The sequence below is a fragment of the Sinohyriopsis cumingii genome, chromosome 3 (genome assembly GCF_028554795.1).
Source record: "Sinohyriopsis cumingii isolate HCF-2022 chromosome 3, ASM2855479v2, whole genome shotgun sequence".
Taxonomy (NCBI): Eukaryota; Metazoa; Mollusca; class Bivalvia; order Unionida; family Unionidae; genus Sinohyriopsis; species Sinohyriopsis cumingii.
The window spans coordinates 141,484,290-141,507,692 of NC_142963.1; the positions used below are offsets into that span (position 1 = coordinate 141,484,290).

Sequence of the window (23,403 nt, forward strand, 5' to 3'; positions counted from 1 at the left end):
AAAAATAATAGAAATAAATTCATTTATATATATATATATATATATATATATATATATATCAAGAGATGCTTTAACTGAAAAGGTGCAAAAAATCGGTGGATGACCTATACAATGCTTTCAGAGGAATATTTTACAGATCAAAAACTTGAAAAGATGCAACTTGGTGAGGGAAAGGAATTTTACAAGCTCAACAGGAAAGTTAAATATTTTTGTTGGAAGAAACACCCTGAATACTTTTCAGTTTGCTCAGACGAAAGGCATATGTGACACGCAAGTAAGCACCTATGATGCATTAACTGTTTATTTGTCTTTAAGAACAGCACATGTACATGAAAAATAATTACTTGCAAACTTGTTGACTAGTTACATTTCTAAAACAGGTCATCAAAGCATTGATTGCTTGTTTGCTTAAGATAACTAGGGACATGAAACAGTTGCAAAAAGAGACCATTGCAAACAAAAAATTTAAATTCAAATATACCTTATAATTCTGTTGAGTGGAATCTTTGAAAAATATTACTTTATATTTACCTTTTCATTAATTATTTTATTTTAAATGATAGGGTGTCAGTTTTCTGTGAATTCATTGTTGCTAACACCATGAATGCAAACATCCAAATGAACACTGATCCATCAATCTGTGAAAACAATAAAAACACGTCCCCATTAGATGCTGTTCTGCAAACAAAATGTATTGATAATAGTCCAACCCCCCAAATTGCTCATAATAATAAAATAAATTCACCATACTGATAAAATGGACATGAAAAGCAAATATTAGTTGAAAGGGTGACAAAACCAGAACAAAATATGTCTTTAAAATAAAATGTTGCTCAAACTTGGTACTTTAGATCTGACAAGTGTAAATTATGTCATAAACCTGAGAGGTCAAAATGACATTTTTTATGTCACTTGCATTAGCACACAGTGAGATACAGTACAAGGTGCCTAAACTCCCTACTCTCAAGGGGCTAACTGAATGTTGAGTACAAGCTTGCCATATGCTGAATTCATGTAGCCCAGTGGACAACTACTGGATATCAGAGCATCTACTATTTTTCGCAAAATAGATACATAAATTTTTTACAAAGGGGAATAATTTTGGAGGACCCATACCAAGGGATAAGGAAAGAGTCTCAAGCTAACATCAGTATATTAAGAAGCATTCTCTCATCTATTAAACATAAAAGCGGATGGCCATACTCCTTCCCTGGTAGGCTTGCCATATGATACTGAAAATTGTTTTACTTTTATCTATTACAGCAATTTGTTGTTAGTGGTGCTGATTAAAATTTTCTCTTAAAATTGTTGAAAGTTTTCCAACACGATATTGTTTTATATAGCCCTGTTTGCATGTTAGGCTAGTGTTGTATATAGCCCTGTTTGCATGTGAGGCTTGTGTTTTATATAGACCTGTTTGTATGTTAGACTTGTATTTTATATAACCCTGTTTGTATGTTAGGCTAGTGTTTTATGTAGCCCTGTTTTCATGTTAGGCTTGTGTATTATATAGCCCTGTTTGCATGTTAGGTTAGTGTTTTATATAGCCCTGTTGGCATGTTAGGCTAGTGTTTTCTATAGCCCTGTTGGCATGTTAGGCTAGTGTTTTCTATAGCCCTATTTGTATGTTAGGCTAGTGTTTTATATAGACCTGTTTTGCATGTTAGGCTAGTGTTTTATATATAGCGCTATTCCCATATTAAGCTAGTGTTTGATATAGACATTTTTTTGCATGTGTGGCAAGTATTTTACTAAGCCATGATTGCTTGTAAGACTAGTATAAACCTGATTGCATGCAAGGCTTGTGTTTTACAGAACTCTTTGTTTCATTCAGAGTATAATAATCAAGACCAATCCTGCAGCATTTAACTTCACAAAATATTTACAATTTTACATAGCTAAGAGTAAACAATTTACTAAAAATGTAGACATTTCTGTTAATTTGTTTACACTGATCTTAGCTGAATATTTGCCCCTATGCGAGGGTCTTTACATGAAATAGTATTAGAAAATTTAACCTGTCACTGATTGTCACCCTGTCACTAATTACCCATAAAATAATAGCTAAGTGAGTATTTACAATTCATCAAAAGATTGAGGATCCACCACTCATCTTACCAAATAAACAAATTTGTATGTTGGTTGGTACATGAATTTTGTTTAAGATTACATACATTTTTTGCCTGTGCATTCAGTTTAAGATGGGTCACAAATCACAAATGATTTTCAATCATCTCACACACTTTTTAGTACTTTATTATAATTCCAGTACTGGACTGTTACTGCAATTATTTAAATTGTAAACAGTATTTTCTCATTCATTATTTAATAAAATACATTGTTATTACTTGTGATATTTCCATACTGTTCTTAACAAGCAACTAGAACACATTCTTATGAAATTAACCTAATAATTCATTAAAGATTAACATAATTAGTTGCCATTAGAAATACCCAATGAATCCCTTGGAATCTAAGTTAAACAACAAAAATGTACAAAAGTCACTTAAGCAAAAATAATAGGTCACTGTGATTTGTTTTAAGGAATATGAATACTGTCCTCCAAAAGATTGTATGTATAACATTTGATGAATATGAATATTGTCCTCCAAAGGAATGTTCATATAACATTTAATGAATAAGCATTTAACATTATCAGAGGTGTCCCTAACATGAATACACATCAAGCTTCCTGACTGTACATGCAACAGTTTTATAAAATAAGACCAACATTAATAAATACAATAATAATAATATTAATAATAATAATAATAAATTATTTTGTACAGAGTGTTAGTTGAGTGGAATTATTTATGAAGTAATATCACTCAAACAATGGTAACACATCCATGTGTATGTCATCTCTCTCTGTGAGGAAATACTGTAAGTATTTACAAGTAAATACACATGCATACACATTATTAAAATACATTATTGAAGCAGAAGGATTTAACTACATATAAAAATAATTATTACTAACATTTAATCACTTTCTCTTGAAATGCAGAAATAGCCTGGACTTGTTTGATTTCCTTTGAAATGCAGAAATAGCAGGGACTTATTTGATTTCCTTTTTGAAATGCAGAAATTGCAGGGACTTGTTTGATTTCCTTTGAAAAGTAGTTCCAAAGTAGTAAGGTTGATTACAGAAAACTGTTCTTGATAAGATTTATATTTGATTTAGTAATTTTGAACATTCTGTCAGTAATTAAGTGCTGAATTGGTGAACTGTGATATTCTCTGTAATGAAATGTGTTATATGATTTAGAGCAGCATTATAATTTAAAAGACTGAACATACCGGTAGTCTTTGCCTTTTTAATAAATATTATTTATTTAATAGTGAGTATCTTCAAATTGTTAATTGCCGCTGTAATATTTATTATTGGTTCATCCAGTATTCAAATTGTTAATTGCTACTGTCATATTTGTTACTGGTTTGTCCAATATTGTTTTAGTCTAAAAATGTTCATTAATTTTGCCTCAGAACAATTTTCTCTAACCATATGGTACTAATTTATATTTGGCTGAATGCAACTTTTGTGAAAAGTTATCATGTGTCTGACAGGTAAATAATACTTAAATTTTCTTGACAGCCATACAAATATCAATTTATTTTCTTGGTTATATGTTAATACCATGATATGGTCAACAAAATCTCCAGGTATTTTATCACATATAATCATTTGTAAGATGACCATTGTAATTCATACTAAGTTTTTGTTTGTTAACTAGAAATGTTTTTGATTGTAGCTTTGAGAAGTACTTTAGTTCTATCAGTATTATTATAACCCCATATTCTTTACACAAAGCAGCTATAATTGAAAGCTGTCTGTAGTTTTTTATTCGATCTCTGACATAGAATGTTATGCACCAGATAAAGTTATATAATCAACAAAGTCTGTATTGCATCATTATATTTTAAGTACTGTAGTAGTAAATCATTTATACATGAACAACAATAAAAACAACAAAAACAACCATCAGTCTGTTGGAAAAGGGATTCCCATATCTCACACCATACTTCAGCATATGGTGAAGTGATGGTGGTTGACAGGACACAGTAAAAGTAGCCCTGTGGCTGGAACGTCTTCAGCTAGTTTCATTTGTATAGCCATTCTAATACAATAATGTTGGAGATGGGAAGATGTTTCCATGTACAATTAAAAAGCCTTGCAATTTTCCAATTGGTGATGGAACAATTAAATAAAGTGTCTCATGGTGCTGTGCATATTTTACTTGATATTTATTCCTTTTTCAGTATATATTTATGGTCCAAACATTGATATGGTTGTAGCCTTACAGCAGCCTTGTGTGGCGATCATAATCAGCATCTATTATCACTTATTTTTATGTAAGGCCCATTGATTTGTAATCACCCAGTTCTTAATACAGCTGTAATCAATAATTACATTAAAATCAATATCTGGTATTCTGAATATTCCAATATTACAGTCATGAAAACATCTCAAGAAAGTTAAACAACGATTTTTAATTTACATAAATGAATCATAGGGTGGGATATTCAAATAATTAAAAAAATGAATGCTTGTGTAAGATGGAGTATTTTATATACATGTGTGAGCATTTTATTCATGTGACCTGCTGTTAGTTACTTTTATAATGTGTAATAGAAGGATAGAAATCAATGTGATTTTAGAGACATATGATCAAAGGTAACAAAAACAGTAATCAATGTGATTTTAGAGACATATGATCAAAGGTAACAAAAACAGTAATCAATGTGATTTTAGAGACATATGATCAAAGGTAACAAAAACAGTAATCAATGTGATTTTAGAGACATATGATCAAAGGTAACAAAAACAGTAATCAATGTGATTTTAGAGACATATGATCAAAGGTAACAAAAACAGTAATCAATGTGATTTTAGAGACATATGATCAAAGGTAACAAAAACAGTAATCAATGTGATTTTAGAGACATATGATCAAAGGTAACAAAAACAGTAATCAATGTGATTTTAGAGACATATGATCAAAGGTAACAAAAACAGTAATCAACTGCAATGTAAGCAGTAATATATACTATATTTTACTTTGCCTTAGAGTGAGAAATTGTAACTGTAACTAACTGTGATAAGTATTTTCAGAAGTATTTGTAATTAAAATTAAGAAACTTGAAACGCACTGAACTTGGATAAAAGCAGGGGCAAAAGTAAGTCACAGGACCTGACTGTATACAAAATTTAGACAAGACCTGACTGTATACAAAATTTAGACAGGACCTGACTGTATACAAAATTTAGACAAGACCTGACTGTATACAAAATTTAGACAAGACCTGACTGTATACAAAATTTAGACAAGACCTGACTGTATACAAAATTTAGACAAGAACCAGTACTGTCAATTAATATTTTTAATGCATTGGAAATATTTAAAACATAACGTACAACAAACAGTTACAGTATAAATGAATATTAAACTGGACAAATGGATCAAATGATTACAGAGCAAAATCTTGGTATTGAAGAGATCATCATCCAAAGGTTGCAGAAGCCCTTGCAAGCCCCTCTCTCCTGAAAAAAATATACAGAATGGAAATGAAATGTACTAAATGCTCCCTCTTTGTAACACTCTTAATGGAAACTGTACATGTAACCAGTGTTATATAAGTGATCTTCCAGCAAAACTTTCATCTAATAAATACAGGCATGCATAAAACTAGTGTATTTATTGATGTTCTAACAGTTTCGTTCAATATATGATCATAACCATGTTATAATAGTGACTGTGGTATAACAATTTAATTGGCTCTATGATCATAACCATGTTATAATAGTGACTGTGGTATAACAATTTAATTGGCTCTATGATCATAACCATGTTTCAGAAGTGGCAGTAATATAATAATTTATTTGAATCTAGGGTCAAAACCATGTTATAGGGGTGGCAATGGTATAAAAATGGAATTTGATTTATGATCAGACCTGGCAGTGGTATAACAATTTATTTTGATCTATGATCATAACCATGTTATAAGAATGGCAGTGGTATAACAATTTATTTTGATCTATGATCATAACCATGTTATAAGAATGGCAGTGGTATAACACTTTATTTTGATCCATGATCATAACCATGTTATAAGAATGGCAGTGGTATAACAATTTATTTTGATCTATGATCATAACCATGTTATAAGAATGGCAGTGTCATAAAAAGAAGCCTGATAGTGAGGACAACTGTACTTCTGTTACATGTGTATATTTGTATTGTATATTTTATGCTTTTATTGTATTGTATATAAAGTGTGGAAAAATATATATGCAGTGTATTGCTTATTAAAAGTTTTCATTTTAGCAGTGAACAGTTGTAGTTATTTATTATCTTGTTCAACAAAGAGACTGAAGGACAGGCAAACTTTGTCTCTCAAACTGTTTTTTTCCTGGTGGCAGAAGATGGGACAAGTAGTCATAAAATAACAAGTATGACAAAATAATTTTTCTTACGCCTCAGCTAAGAATGTTCCAAAATTTATACTATCAGTCTCATATCCCTCAGGATTCCGGTCAAACTGAGTCACTCCCAGTGTTGTAAGGGCTGAAAATAAAAAACAACAACAAATAATAGAAGCAATTAATTGGTTAGATGAAAAGACTTTCAAAGAAGAGAATGTTATTCTTTGCTGAGATGCTGTATTTTTCCACTGCAAAAGGCAGCAGGTATATATTTAAACTATATATATATCAGGTCCACAAACTATGTCCAAGCAACATGCTTGCACAGGGAGCTGCTTTCAGAGCGACACCAAATTGGAGTAGCCAGTTTAGCCACATATATTTTAAGTAAATTATGTTAGAGATGATCTAAATCCATATGGCTGATTCTGTAAATGAAAAAATGAGACACAAAAACAAATTCTGAATAAAAATATTTCTATAAAATATTTCACATCTTATCTGAGCCTTGTTCAGAGTGTTTTCAGTTGGTTTCTTTGTATTTTGATATAATTATGGTGCACCTTCCAAAAATGACTAAATAACTGACATTTTTTTATTCAGTCATTTACTTTTTTTTTCTGCATGATCACTGGATTTAAAAAATAAACATGATTGCATTCCTTTAGAAAATACAAAGAATTTTCAGAAGATAAACATGAATATGTTCCAGTAGCAAATACAGAGAATAGTCATAAAGTAAATACATTGTTTTCTATGCATTTATACACTGTTCTTTTCATAGCACTGTACATGTGAGACGTAAAAGAACCACATAAATCCCAACCTGATCATATTAATACAAAAAAAAACACCCCAAAAATATATTTAGTGAGGTGAAATCACATTATAATTGGTTATTATTGGCAAAGAACTGAACTTAAGTAAAATAAATTATATAGCAATTGTAAAAATAAAAATGAACCAATCTCAATGACCACACCCAAGTTTTATGGATCAGCATCACAGTGATGGATTTTATGTTTTTAGGTACACTTCATATATCACTGCCCATTATAAAGGGACTTCATATAGACTTCATATAACTCTGTCCCATTATTAGTGAGGGATTTCATATAGACTTCATTTATCTTTCCCATTATCGTGAGGGACTTGATATAAACTTCATATATCTGTCCCATTATAGTGAGTGACTTCATATAGATTTCATATATCTCTGTCCCATTATAGTGAGAGACTTCATATAGACTTCATATATTTCTGCCCCTCTTATAATGTAGGTGTGGATTTGAATCCCATAATCTGTTTGAATTTTGTTTTGTCAATGCTACCTGATTTATTTCACTTTTAATTCTTGGCTAATGAGAATTAATTATAACTTGACTTAATCTCGTTAAATACATGTACCTCATGTGAGAGAGAGAGAGAGAGAGACCTATATACAATTATATAAAATGTTATTGAACTCCTGCCTGAACAGTATTATACAACATTCAAGTGGTCATTTAAAAAAACATTAGTAAAATTCATGTGCCTTCTGTGTATTGTTGTAGTGTGATCACTCCTGTATGTGTGGGATCTAGCATGCCAAACACAGCTTCAATATTTGAATCATCAAACAGACAAGGATGTTCCTGTTTATTCTGTCGGGACTTCTCAAGCTTTTCAAGCATGTCAATCATGTACAATTTTGGATCTTCTGCAAAAGAAAGAATTATTTCATCAGTTACAATAAATGAAACAAATAATCTATAATGCAAAGAATGGTTATTAATTTTTTTTACTGACAAGGGCAATGCATTTTAAACCTGTGACTCAAAAGATTGTAAATTCAAACTAAGATGAAACTTTGAAAGTGTCTCAGGTTTGTTCCTCTCAAGCTCCAAGACCATTTTACTTAATAAAGAAGTGTATTGTAAACGACTAAACAAAAAGTAACGTAAGTAAAGGTTATGTTATGACTCATGGGTCTTAAACTAAGTAACAGCAAAGAGTGAAAACCAACAATTTCAGTAAAATTCAGCAAATAATTATTTCCCTAGAATACTAAGTGAAATTTTAAGAAGAACTTACAGTATTGTATATTAAATCCCGAACAGTCCAAAAGTATTCTGAATAAATTAAAATCTTGAATGTACTGATGTACTAAAAGCATGGAATAGCGTTTATGTGCTAATAGCCTTGGTGTATCACAATGAGACAATCCAAAATGTCTCTAAATGAATTCATAATAAACCCCAAATATTGATTTACTCTGAAAATATTTATGAACACTTTGCAATTCCAACAAATAGTTTAAATGAGTAAATCATCTCAATTTAAAACTGGGTAGAACTAAAAGATTGATTCCACTTAAGATGTTAAGATATTAATAAATAATTCTGATGTAAACATTTTTAATATAAAACCCAAGACATAATAAGAGGACCAGGATGAGAGTCTAAAGTTCATTTTAGAACATTCAAAGTTGTAAACCAGATGAGGTCTTTAACATAAATTTTATATATAAAAAACATAGCAAAAATTAGGTAAACCAGGAATTCCCAAAGGGAAAAACCAATGTTCTGAACTCAGATTAAAGAGAACATGTTTATTTACAAATAATAACAATCTTAAAATACAATCTACAATCATAAATACAAATTAGCTATGTAATATGTTGTTTAAAAAAAAGAGAAGATATTAGTCAGATAGACCCAAACCATTACCCTCTATTATGGACAAAGGTCAATCACACAATCCTAATTAAACATGCATAACAGGTGGTATCTTATTACATCTATTTACATAAGGAAAATTACTGGCCACAGCAGTATGATCATGGTTACAATATATGACAGAACAGATTTTCACAAGGCAGTTCTTTTATATAAATGTCTACATGGAACTGCACCAGAGTATCTTCAGGATTTATTCAGGCCTTTTTCAACACAATACCAGTTGAGATCAGTATCACATGGAAACCTTCTACCACCAAAACCAAGAACAGAGCAATTTAAAATGAGCTTCCAATACTCTAGTACAGTTCTGTGGAACAAGCTTTCACTACATGTAAAATCTGCTGAAAATATTAAGAGTATTTAAGAAGAGATATGATAAGCATGTATGTACTTCTAATAGATAATGGAATTTAATATTTTAATACTAAACATGTTAACAAAACAGTAATTATTGTTATCTTCATATAATGTGCATTATTATACTCTCCTTAGAGGGCCTCATAGGAAAATAATCCTTGACAAATAAGTCGCCCTCTATAAATAAAGCATTATTATTATTATTATTATGGTCTCAACTCTATGTGTATACAACTTCAGCCCAACTGAACATATAAAATCTGAGCATTAACAGGGTCTGTTAATTCAATTATGTAAGCATTATGTTTTTGTTTATTTTCTTTGGGGAAGTTTTCTTAGTTCGCATCAATAATTAGTACTCAACATTCATGTTAGATAGGCATATTTTGAAAGAGTCTGATGTACAGTAACCGTTTTGCACTGTCAAGCTAGCAAGAAGACATACAGTAATTTTCAAAATAAGCACAAACGTGGAGATTTCTGAGATCATCCTGAAACCTGACACTTAAAATTCAATAACTTCAGAATGAGCTTCCAAAGTAAAACATATACTTAATAAATCCAACTGCAGAAAACACTGCCAGTAAGAAAAACAATTAGAAGGAAATTGTCAAGATCCAATTAGTATGATCAATTATATAAAATTCATCTCCATGATTGCGAAAATTCTGTTTTAATTCCTCCCAAGTTGATTTTGTTTCTTAAATATGAATCTCTGATTGAATTTATGCATAAAGTCATGCACAAAAGAACAAACTATTTCCCAAATCTGGAAATAGACAATATCACAAGAATTCTTTGATGCAATATGTATGCCTATATATTTTTGGATAACATGCATTTGTTCATGGGTTATCCCAGTAGGTGATAAGATGAAGAATACATAGCGTGCACATTGTAACTTGACTGGGCTTATTGATTCATCTAAAAAGAGATGTGACTCATCATCATGGTTTTTGTATACTTGGAACTCTCAACAGAGTCCTGGACCCATGGTACTTAGAAGACCCTGAGAGTCCCATGTATAAGGTCATGAGTCCCATGTTTTCCAAAGGATAGAAAGGAAACTGAAAAAGTATATATGACAATATTTTATTAGACATCTGGATTAAATGTTTCTAAGATCATATTAGAGAAAAACTATTTCTCAGTTATTGTCCAGAAGTACTTTACATCCGAGGGACAAGTGCTTGGGAAATTTGTCCTGAGTCCTGTCATTATTAATAAACACACCTGGATTCAATTCTCATGCTCATAAGATCATATTAGAGACAAACTATTTTTCAGTAATTGTCAAAAACCACACATCTGTCATGATACACTCTACCATCTGCAAACTAGTTTTTCAAATGAGTTAGATTCCTTGTTTCTTGACTTCATAAATGTAAGTATGACATACCAAAGTCATCAAGTAAAAGATGCCATTATTATGATTAATTATTCAGCTCTTTCATTTCACAGAACTGTGCTCCTTTGCAGTCGTCATTTTTCACATCAATTTTGAGAGTTTTCTCAACATCATATATGGGATATTATTATCCAGGTTAAATTCCTGATGGCTAAAGGCCGACTGCTGCAAGTACTACTTCCAACTGAGTGAAAGGATTTTGGTTTTAAGCAGGCTTAATTTCTGATTCCAACTTTTTCAACTATGAGAACTGCTTCTCCTGCTCATGTCTCCAGTTTATCACATTCATAAATTTGACACCATTTTAATAAGCCTCCTTCAACAAAATCAAGATGGAATCAACATTAATTATACATTCCAAGTTCAAGTTTGCTTGGTTGTCCCACTTGTGCTCTCATTTTTGTCTGTTTTTTTGTTGTTGTTGTTGCCTTTTATTACCTTTTTTCATTGTCATCACAAGCCCATTTCCCAAAAAATGGAGATAGATTTTACTAACACCTTCTTACAAGTCTATGCACTCTTTTAAAAGCTGTCTACTGATACTGTAGTGCCCAAGCCTATATCACACATACACTCTTTTAAAAGGTGTCTACTGATACTGTAGTGCCCAAGTCTAAATCACACATACACTCTTTCAAAAAATGTCTACTGATACTGTAGTGCACAAGTCTAAATCACACATACACTCTTTCAAAAAATGTCTACTGATACTGTAGTGCCCAAGTCTAAATCACACATACACTCTTTCAAAATATGTCTACTGATACTGCAGTGCCAAGTCTAAATCACACATACACTCTTTCAAAAAATGTCTACTGATACTGTAGTGCCCAAGTCTAAATCACACATACACTCTTTCAAAATATGTCTACTGATACTGTAGTGCCAAGTCTAAATCACACATACACTCTTTCAAAAAATGTCTACTGATACTGTGGTGCCCAAGTCTAAATCACACATAATTAATTAACAGTTATTCATTGAAAATTGATGATTTCTTCAATATTTTGTAAATTTTTATTCATTTCATTAAAAACATTTAAGTTGCAGCAACTACAAGCACTTCAGGAGTCTCGGGTGGAATTTGCAGAAGGTACAGAACAGGTATTCAAACCGATAGTTGAACCAACAAAGAAAATTGTTACAGCAACTGAGGTTGTTCAAAAAGATCTTGAAACATTGCCTGTTGATATTGCTGGCTGTCTTCAAGCAGTTCAACCACCACCCAAGCAACCTCCTCAACCACAACGTGAAGTTCAACCTCTGTCGATTCAAAACTAAAATTATGGATAAATTTATGCCGGAAGGTATTGCCGATATCAAGGACAAAGACAAAATACTTGATATTGCCGCATTTGGATATTGTGACAGAGATAAGTATGTAAAACCCGAATATATTAAAATTCTAAAAGCTGCTGATTGGATTAGGGATGTATATCACATCGCTACTGATACTTGGCAATCAAATCTGAGGAAGATGTTAATAATTTTAACATTTTTAACCAGACAGTAGATGAGTGTATTAGATGATCAATTCTGGAAATATGTTGATGATAGCAACATTCCGATGATGAACTTGTTAATGACAATCAATGATGGAATGACCACATTTAGTTCTGAATATTCTAATCATGTACAAAAGTTTTTACATTTTCGTAGAAACAAATAGAGCCATTAATGAATTGTTTGGAAGTCCACCAGTCATCGACATTAAACTCGTTGACATTAAAAAATTACCGACAGTGTAGTATATACAGTAGCATCTGGATCAACATTATGGTCACCAGTTAACAAATCCCATAAACATTACGCTGAGGTTACCGGGTTATACAGATTCTCAGCACTTAGTACTTCGACATTTATGATATCCACCACAATACCGTGGCATTATCCAATTAACGACTTTACTGGATGTGTGTTAGTTATGTTGGATCAAAATGATGAGAGAACATTCATGGTGGAACCTGAAGAAAAAGGCAACCCCATGTTGTATTATTGGTGTCTTGAATTAGTTGCTAAACTACCACCTACTTAACATATAATGAACTCCCCAATCGATGTTCAACTTTACAGATACAATCAAGTATGTGAGTGGCAAACCAAGCTAAAAAATATTGCTGACGAGTATACAGAAGAAGTAAAAAAAATATTACAGACAAGTAGTTGTTATTGACATAATTGTGTATTCGGCATCTGCTGTTATTGCTGGAACAGGCATATTGCTATCAATAATAGCAATGACATCACCAGTAATTATAACAATTTGTGTTTCAGCTGCAACAACAATTGCTGGTGTTCTTAATATCATCACTAAAAAAATATGTACATGCACAAATACAAAATTGCATAAGTATAAAATAAAGTTGCATACAGTGACACTACCATACTCCAAATTATCTTCGTTGATATCATGAGGCCTTAGCAATGGAATAATATCAGATACTGATTTGACAGAAATGATCAAACGTTACCACGAGGCAATGACTCTCAGAATCTACGTCCGATTTAGAAAATCGGGATTCAAAATCCTGATTTAAAATCCGGGGTTATAAATAATGTGAATGTCGAACAAATACCTATAACATATAGTCGCTAATACAACTCCATCGAAAACAACGATGATATCAGCAAGCTCAACCAATCCTAAATTTAGCATCAACTTTCCAACTGCAATTCCAGTGAAAGAAATGGCACTAGCACAATTACGAGTATGTCATAGTTGGCCAAATATTAGATTAAATTCATTTGGTGGGTTGCAAGCAAATAATTCACTGGTATTTGCAAATAAAAATAAACCAGATGGAACCCCTGATTGGCAAGTTGTTGGTATTCCCAGAGGCAAATATCAAATTGAACAAATCAATGATAAATGCCAGCGCAGAATTAAATATATTACAGAAAGAATCCAAAATCGCTATTACAGTTCACAAACCAACATTATCAGCCGTGATAGAAATAAACTTTCTAGATTATGCCACTGATATATATCAATCATCAATCAGAACTGTATTAGGATGGCTAAAAAAAATTAAAGATGAACATATAACTGTGTTCATGACATTAGTACAGTTATTTATAAATTATATTCTGGAATATCCAGATGATTTAAAAAGGCAAATCACTGAAACAATACAACATTTAAATAAAATTGTATCAGACCTTGAGTATGCTAATCAAATTATTATTGAGTATATAAATGTTAGTAGTTTTCTGTTAATGAACGAGGGGAAAAGAATATATTTTAAGGAACTATTTGCTAATCATAAAATAGCTGAAGCAGATTTACTAAATTTTACATTACCATGATTTAATACCGAAGAACTAAAAATACTAAGAACTAAAAAAATGATATTATCAATGAATATTTTCCACAAATTGTTGAGTCATGGAGAAAAATAAACCTGCCATCAAATATTCTCAAACATAACAATGGTCCATACGCTGGAGGTCGTCATATTTCACCAGAAATTGTACATTTAACATCAACAATCGCAGTTGAATCTTGTATGTGATGTGATGCAATTGTTGGCAGCTATCAAATAGATCTTGAAAAAATCCAGTCAGGCTCAGCAAGGATACATTTTATACACATTTACAGCTCAAGTACCTCAAGGATAATTAATCGTACAAGAACCCATTAATCCGGTCTATTTGTGATGTCATAATCTACCATTATCAAGGATATATTTCAAATTTACTGACAAATCCAGACATTTACTTGATTTACAGAATGAAATTTTGAATTTGAATCTGTTTGTAAGATCATAGATCTTCACGTTAGTGATTGATTTTCAATTCTGAGTCCTAATCAGGGGTAACAAAATAGATAAAACAGAATTGTTCAATCCTGATTCATAATCAAGGGAAATAAAATGTATATAACAGAATTTATTTTTTACTGATTCTTGTTCAGATTTCAGGTAAATGCTACTCAAAATAACGAAAATCAGTTAGATTTTATAATTTGATGGAGTAAATGGTACTCAATCTTGACAAAGTCAATGCAGTCAGATTTTATCATTTGATGGGGTATATGATACTCAAAATTGTTAAAATCCTACTGAAAACAGAAAAATAAAATATTACATAATAATAATTTCACTCTTGACTTTGTCAAGAACAAATAAATATATTATAACAGAGTTTATTTTTTAATGATCATCAGTTAGATTTTATAATTTGATGGGGGTATATGTTACTCAACTTTTACAATGTCAAGGCTGTCAGATTTTACAATTTTATGGGTATATTACCAATAATTTTTCAGATTATCAAACAATTTCATCATATTGATGGGTATATTACCCATAATTTTTCTGATTAATAGTCGATTTCATTAACAATTTTATGTTCTATGATTTTATTCTTGATTTTATTGTTATTAACCCTTTACCTCATACAAGCGTCTTTGGACGCCTCTACTCCATTCGCATGGAAGCGCCTTTTGACGCCTCTACAAGATTCGCATAGAAGCGCCTTTTGACGCCTGCGGAAAACATCAGCCATTTTGAGCTAGTTTTAGTAGCGCCACCTTCGGGGAAAACCCCCCTATTACATACTACATTCATTTCTGCGAATGACAATTACGTCAGATCACGTGGTCGCTATTCATGCACTGGTCGATATCTGCTATTTAAAGTAACTGGGTTGTAATCTCCACTCTCCAAAATGGCAGCCGCGGATTTCATTCAGTACGTACGAAGTTTTCACGATTAGAATAACAACCACGAAAGATTCAATAAATTAGGTAAAGTCTCTGATATTGATGTAGGCAGCAATTAGTTTTTATAAATTATCAAATTCAGATGAGTTAGTGATATAGACGCACACGAAAACCTTGTAAATTTCGAGTATCGGAAATAGCAGCTACGGTTGGTCACGCGACCTCACGGACATGACGGTGAACGAGTTCTCTCAAGACTTTGAAGCACATAAAAAAATTCTTCTGTGGAAAATAATTACACAGCTATAACAATCGGACATTACTCTTAAATTTTTCCACATATAATATATGTGTACCAAAAATGTAAAATGGTTAAAATTGTTGTTAAATGTAACATACACTAAATTGCTTAACAGTTCACAGGCAGGATTTCATTCAGTACTTACGAAGTTTTCACGAGTAGAATCACAAACACGAAAGATTCAATAACCTTGGTAAAGGCTATGATATTTATGCAAGCAGCAATTAGTTTTTTTATTGATTATCAAATTCAGATGACTTAGTGATGTAGACGCAGACGAAAAACGTGTAAATTTCGAGTATGGGAAATGGCAGCTACGGTCGGTCACGCGGCCTCACTGACATGACGGTGAACGAGTTCTCTCTCGATTTTATAGCACATAAAATATTCTTCTATGAAAAATAGTTACACAGCTATAACAATCGGACTTTACTCTTCAATTTTTCCACATATAATAAATGTCTGCCTAAAACGTAAAATGGTTAAAACTGCTGTTAAACGTAACACCACTACATTGCTTAACAATTCACAGGCATGCCTATGTGGATGCGGTCTGCTAGATAACAGGTGTTCTATTTATAGCGTGCTGCACTTTGTCACTAAGCTCTATGAGGTAAAGGGTTAATATCATTTCAGATTAATGGTTAATTTCATCAAATTGATGGGTATATTACCCAAATTATATCAAATTATCAATCAATTTCATCAGATTGATGGGCATATTACCCAAATTAAATCAGATTATCAAACAATTTCATAAAATTGATGGGGTAAATAATACTCAAAATCATAATAACAAATCTCATCGAAAACAGACAAAAATTACTTAATAATTTCACCCTTGACTTTGGCAAGGAACAAATATATTATAATAGAATTTATTTTTTACTGATTCTCATCCAGATTTCAGGTAAATGATACTTAAAATTATGAAAATCAGTCAGATTTTATAATTTGATGGGGTAAATGATACTCGAAATTATTAATTTCAGTCAGATTCTATAATTTAATGGGGTGAATGGTACTAAAACAATGTGAAAATCCTACTGAAAACAGAAAATTACATAAAAAATAATAATATCAGAATAAAACAATATTGTTTTCAGAATCAGAATAAATATTATTATCAGAATAAAATTTTTGATCTGAATAAATATTATAATCAGAATAAATATTACCTGAATAAATATTATTGTCAGAATAAAAACAACAATCTTATTCTTCACTGATTATCGAATTTATTCGGGTATATGTTACTAAAAGTATAATTATATTTCTGGTTTCATAAATAGATGGGGTAAATGTTGCTAAAAATAATAATTATAGGACTGATTTCCTAATTAGTTGGGGTAAATGGTACTAAAATTAATAATTATAGGACTAATTTCATAATTTGTTGGGGTAAATGACACTAAAAATAATAAATATAGGACTGAATCAGAATAAATATTATTATCAGAAAAAAAATCTGAATCAGAATCAATATTATAATCTGAATTAGAATCAATATTATAATCTGAATTAGAATAAATATTATAATCTGAATTAGAATAAATATTATAATCTCAGTTAGAATCAATATTATAAACTGAATTAGAATCAATATTATAATCTGAATCAGAATCAATATTATAATGGGGCCCCAAGTGGCCAAGTGGTCTAAAGCGCTCTCCATTACGGATCACTGCCATCTCACCTCTGTCTGCGAGGGTTCGAGTCTCGGATTCGGCTAATGTGGGTATGTGAGAAAGCTTGCCAGTAGCTTTTCGTGAGTCAGTGGTTCTTTCCCTAGTTTTCCTGGGTTCTTCCTCCACCATTAATACTGGCCGCCATGTATAGCCTATCGTGTGCTGAAAAATGGCATTAAACCCTACAACAACAACAACAACAATATTATAACCTGAGTAAAAAATAAATCTGAATCAGAATAATTATAATCTTGATGAAAATAAATTTGAATCAGAATAAATATTGTAATCTGAATAAAAAAAATCTGATTCAGACTTGAACAATTACTATGGTCACTGGCGACAGCGCTTTTATTTTCATGACCTGGCATAACCTTTCTCAACTGTCTTACGCATGTATTAATAATAGTTTCATATTCGTGAGATAATTCTGATCGATTTGTTTTAAATTGCACGTGATAGAGATACAAATTTCTCAACTTCTGTATCTTTAACTGTCTCCAAGGATTGAAATGTAGATTGCTGAATCAGTTTAATGAACCTGTATTCTGCTGGTAGTTTATATCTATTTTCAATTTTTCGATGTTGTATTTATTCAAAGTCACAAATAATTTTTTTTCAGGATTCAGTTCATGACATGTTTTCATACCATTATGTTTTATTATTTTAGTTGCAGAAATAATAGTATTCACATTTTCAGAGTTAAATTATATTCCTCAACCAAGGTGATATACAATTGTGTAGTATAGCACAAACACAACCCCTAGATTACTAAATGATGTTTTACTTACCTGTTCACTGCCATGAATACACTTCCAGATTGACTGGGAGAAACATTCTGGTTGCCTTTTATAGTCAAGATAAGGCCTATGCAGAATGTTCCAGAATAACTGACTGAGTTCCAGAATAAATAACTGAGTTACAGAATAACTCAATCATGTGTTAACTCATTTCGCCAGAGAGAAAAATTCATGGAAGCCGACTGGGTCTAATTTTTTTCGATGATGTGATATCAAGTTGTGTTGAATATGAACATGGTGGAGTATGGAATACCAAATACAATTACATAAATATGATATCATTTGATATAGTAGTGTGTTATCCTGGACGTTTTCTTAGAACGGGAGAATGTTTGGAATATTTTAAGAGATTTGGACATGCAAGCCATGAAATGATTCGAGTTTCTGTAAATGGACCTCTGACAGATTTTGACGTAATGGGTTTTGCATGAATAACATCATTTAAGTTTACTGAAAATCTTCATATGATTTGTTATGTCTGGTTTGGCAAACATTTTTCTGAACAAATGTGGGCACCAACAGTATTGTTATGATACATGCTCGATTCAGGAATTTTATTATTGTTAACAGTGAATGAAATATTAATGTCGTATTGTTCACAAAAACATGTTTGGTTACCAGAAGAAAGAAAAAAAATGTTTGGATCCATTTGAGGGTGAAGATAAGATTGACTACGAAAATAAACAAGCAAAGGATCTTGGTACAAGGATAATTGGAAAGTTTACCCAATGCGGTTCACATAATCATAAACAAAACTATTGAAGATGCTGAATTAGATTTTATCATCGCCGATACAATAAATAAAAATAAATGCATTAGCCAAGAAACAGCTTTCTTGTCAGATGGAACAAATTATGTACAATTGTGAATTATATTGATGGCGATTCACCACAGTATACTCATTTAAGATATGAAATGCTCGTGTATGTTTCAATAAATCTATTGTCGATGGTGAACAGATTCCCTAAATTAGTCATTTGAGTAGCGACAGATTTATTTTATATTGATAAGAAACATGCAGATTTGTTATAACAACTAAATATCGGCACTGAATCATCATGGGATGGATGGAGATTGAAAAAAGAACTACACATTTATGATGAAACAGTTGATGTTGAGTATAAAAATACTTATTGTGAAAATATTCAAGAACCAGTATCATCATCACCATCGGTATATGATCCTGTTGTCCTGTTGCCAGACATAAAACAATTTATCTAAACGAACCGGAAGGTTCTGGTAAAACGACACGTGTGATCAAATTATTTCGTGGACTTGATACAGTTATATTAACACCAACACATAGACTTGCTGAAGAAATGAAAGAGCGAGGGTAAAATCTAATACTTATCATAGCTTCTTTAGGTGGAAGGGTGATAAATGGACTGCTGAATAAATGGGTGAAAAATATATTCCAAGGACTACAATCTGGGATGAAATATATATGAATTGTTTCATTAGAAATGTTGACAATATTTCTTGATTGGTTGTTGACAACAAAATAGCGCTGTAATAATGTGTGGCGATCATGGTCAACTGCCACCTTTTGTTGGATTTTCTCCACAGGAATGGCTGAAGGATTTTGTAGATTATTATGAGGAGATAACTGATGTCAATAGAATGCTTGATCCAGAATTAAGAGAGTTTGTGAAATTAATCAGACTACAACCAAATAAAATTCAGTGAGAAATAATGCATGTTCAAGTAATTCAGAAACTCCTATGAACAATTTATGGAATTTATGGAGACTAGATGATTTGATAGTTGTAAATAGAAAGATAGTTCGTGATACACTTTAACAACAATTATTTCTGTTACATAAAACAGTTTACTGTAGAAAAAATTAATAGTTGTCTGGGTCACACACTCAAAAATGTGATCCTGACCTGTCTTGCATGTAATCGACATCAAGGTGCTAGCTCACAAAAGTGAATGTTGTGGTAATTGTGTGTCTTCAGGAATTACTTGTAATTGTTCATGTACAAATTCACATTGAGGAGCAGTCAAATCTAGTCTGTAGATTGCAATTCTACCCATGGATCTTACCATACTGGAAATTTTATATGTCGTCACACTCCAAATAGGATCAGTTGCTCTATTTTTACCAAATTCAAGTTCACCAGGTTCATATAAATACCTCACAGTCAACATTACCTAGTACTGGTTGTTTTGAAAAGTCATGTCATTGTATTGGTATATATTTTATTGTGATCACATTGGTAGATTTCATAGAAATTGCATGAGTAATTTCAATAGTTTATGCAGCTATCACACTTGGTAATCATGCAACCCATTCATGAAATCTGTTGTCTTTCTGAATTGTTTCCTTCGCATGTCGATATTCAAATAATCTCTCAGCAAGTGTTTGATTAAATCGTTCAACAATTGCCTGATCATGATGAATTGCAATATGTCCTCGTCTGACATTATGTTTTTTCATCAGAGATGATACTGAACCAAGACATTCCTTGTCAGGATCAACCTGTAGTAAATGTGGCCATCATAAGGGTCCTCGTCGACAAATTTGTTCAAATGCAGATGCAACTTCAGTTGCTGCTTTAGTTGATAGTGGTTCTGCTTTTTTATACCTACTTGCAACGTCAACAACAGTCAATGCACATTTGTATGTGTGTGATTGACGTCTACCAGTTTTAACGGTATCACGAGGTAAAAATGGAATATCTGCTTGATGAACTTCATTGGAAGTGCTGACATAACAATTTGCATACTGAATTTGTTTAAGTGGTGGTTGGAAAATTTGCCATATTGCCTGTCATGCTGCTCAGTTTGCAGCAACAGAACATGTGACATTTGCTGCATCAGCAAGTTTAATGATTGCTGCTCTACCCTTCGAACATCCCCTTAGGTTATAATATATTGATTCCATTATAATGATAACTGGTTGATTAATTACTGGCCCCTAATACTAGTTAACCTATCATCGCAGATGTTACTAGGAAACTAGCAAGTTTTTCTCTGAGAGATTTATTTTTTATGGCATTCAACAAGTGAATCAACTTCACATCTGCAATATGTTGTTGTAAATCCTTATTGTTACATGCTACATCATGAATATGGCATGCTTGATCAATCGCATTTATTGGATACTCTCCAAGTCTTGGTTGATTTTGCTCATGAAGTCGGATATCAAGTCGAGTTCCAGGACCACAATAATTATATTCAGGAAGATGGAGCTCTAGTAATTTTCCTAATGAAGTGGCAATATCACCACCTGACTTCATACAAGACAAAATAAAGTTGTATTTTTTTTAACCACATTTTACACACTTTGCCTGTAAGTGCACGCTTTTTAGTTTTTGTTATTATTGTTGTTAATCCACTGGTGGGGGTGGATACTCTGCATCGAACTCAATATAAATTCATATTATTTATTATATTTCTGCAATACGGATATCATTGATTTCTCAGTGACATGAATGCAAGAGCCAGTAAAACATCATCCAGTGCTACCAAATTCTATTAGAGCAATTATCATAGGTCCATCTGGGTCTGGTAAGACGCAATTGTTACTTAATCTGATAATCAGATGGCATAAGTGGGATATGCTATATTTAGTTGCACCATCTGTAGATGATCAGTGATGCTACGATGTGCTGAAAGATTTTAATGAAAATGCAAAAGTACTGAACGATGATGGTTATGATATTATTGATTTTAACACCGATATTAATGAAGCCACATCTGTACATGGCCTCAATGGATTTATTAATAATCTTGTAGTATATGATGATGTGATGCTGGACAAACAATCAAATCCAGCTCGGATATTTTTTGAGGCAGAAAAAAACACAGACGTGATTTATGTTACTCAGCGATATACACTAATACCTAAAGTGATCAGAGATAACTGTAATATTTTAATGTTTAATGGAGTTGATACACATGCTATGTGAAACATTCATCAGACTTGGTGTTCAGGGGATATAGATATGATGAAGTTCAAAAACTTATTTTCACGTGTGCAAGCTACCCCACATGGATTTATAACAATAAATTTACATAATCCTTGGTCACAATATCGTATAGGTCTTGATAAAATCTTTGGATAAAAAGACAGCAGTAGGGGGTATGACCAACAATGATGTCCAAAAGGTAGACAAAATCAAGCATACAAATTTAAAAACACAAATGACAAAGATGAAGTAACAAAATGAGCTAACCCAATTAGAGAAACTCTCGGTTTTGACCAGAGGCTTCGGTTTGGCGTTATTGACCTATATTTTTCAGTTTTCAAAGAAGACTCTTCTAAAAAGAGGTCTATTCACCTCCCACCCCCAGCTGCTATATGTCTTACGATGTAGGACTAGACTATTTACTTAAGTCTAATCTTTTGCTACTCCAGATCAGCCATGGCTGACCAAAATATAAAAAGGTATGTCAAGAAGACATGTTACAGGGTGTGTCCTTTGATTAGTTTAATTTATATTTGACCTGTAAGATCGGATCCCTAAGAACCCCGAGACCACTTGAAATGTGTAATCCTTAGTTATTACTTCGAGAACAGCTTGTACAGCTGATTTCGTTCTCATATGTCATTCTTATTACTCAAAACATAGTTTATAAACATGATTATCCCTGACAAACGCTGGTTTAGATCATTTACCTTCAATTGATACAATTCCCAACAGTTTAGAATTTTGTTATAATTATTGAGTGGTCCAGGTCTTTTCAGTTAACACGAAATCTTTTGTTATCCAGCATATTTATCATTATTACACTTGCATAGCGCATCATTTAAAGAAAACAAATGAGCAGCAGACGCCCGATTGATATCGGGCACTTGTTTTTATAAAAGGCTCTGCCTTTTATTCATATCATCCAAGTTTTTTTGAAAATTACCTGGTCTATGATATATGAGTTTTGCTGTCATGTTATTGAACAGTTCCAATATTCTGTGTTTTTCAAGATATTCTCTAGTCTCTCTTTCTCTGGGTGCAATATTCACGTCTGTTTGCTTGTCGGACGCCATGTTTGTATATAACGGAAATGGACGTGGTTGTTATGGTTTCCATTGCGCTTTT

The 23,403-nt window shown here is 32.0% G+C and overlaps 2 protein-coding genes across 3 annotated transcripts in view; one reads left to right on the top strand and one right to left on the bottom strand.

Annotated features, from left to right (window-relative positions):
- Positions 1 to 23,403, top strand: part of LOC149803970 (integrator complex subunit 13-like) — a 281,070-nt gene that overhangs the window by 16,909 nt on the left and 240,758 nt on the right. The gene's annotated exons all lie outside the window — the stretch shown is intronic.
- Positions 288 to 23,352, bottom strand: LOC149803971 (EF-hand calcium-binding domain-containing protein 10-like). Of its 2 annotated transcripts, XR_016420279.1 has the most exons (5): positions 23,222 to 23,352; positions 7,959 to 8,123; positions 6,476 to 6,566; positions 5,305 to 5,542; positions 288 to 5,192 (listed from the first exon to the last, which is right to left on the bottom strand). XR_016420279.1 is itself a non-coding variant. In XM_089953801.1 (4 exons), exons 1-4 carry the CDS (start codon positions 23,349 to 23,351, stop codon positions 5,503 to 5,505), a joined length of 426 nt encoding a protein of 141 aa, XP_089809927.1. In that variant the 5' UTR covers position 23,352; the 3' UTR covers positions 288 to 5,502. The 2 variants fall into 2 exon arrangements, 1 of the variants encoding a protein (XP_089809927.1); XM_089953801.1 differs by having other exon boundaries at positions 288 to 5,542.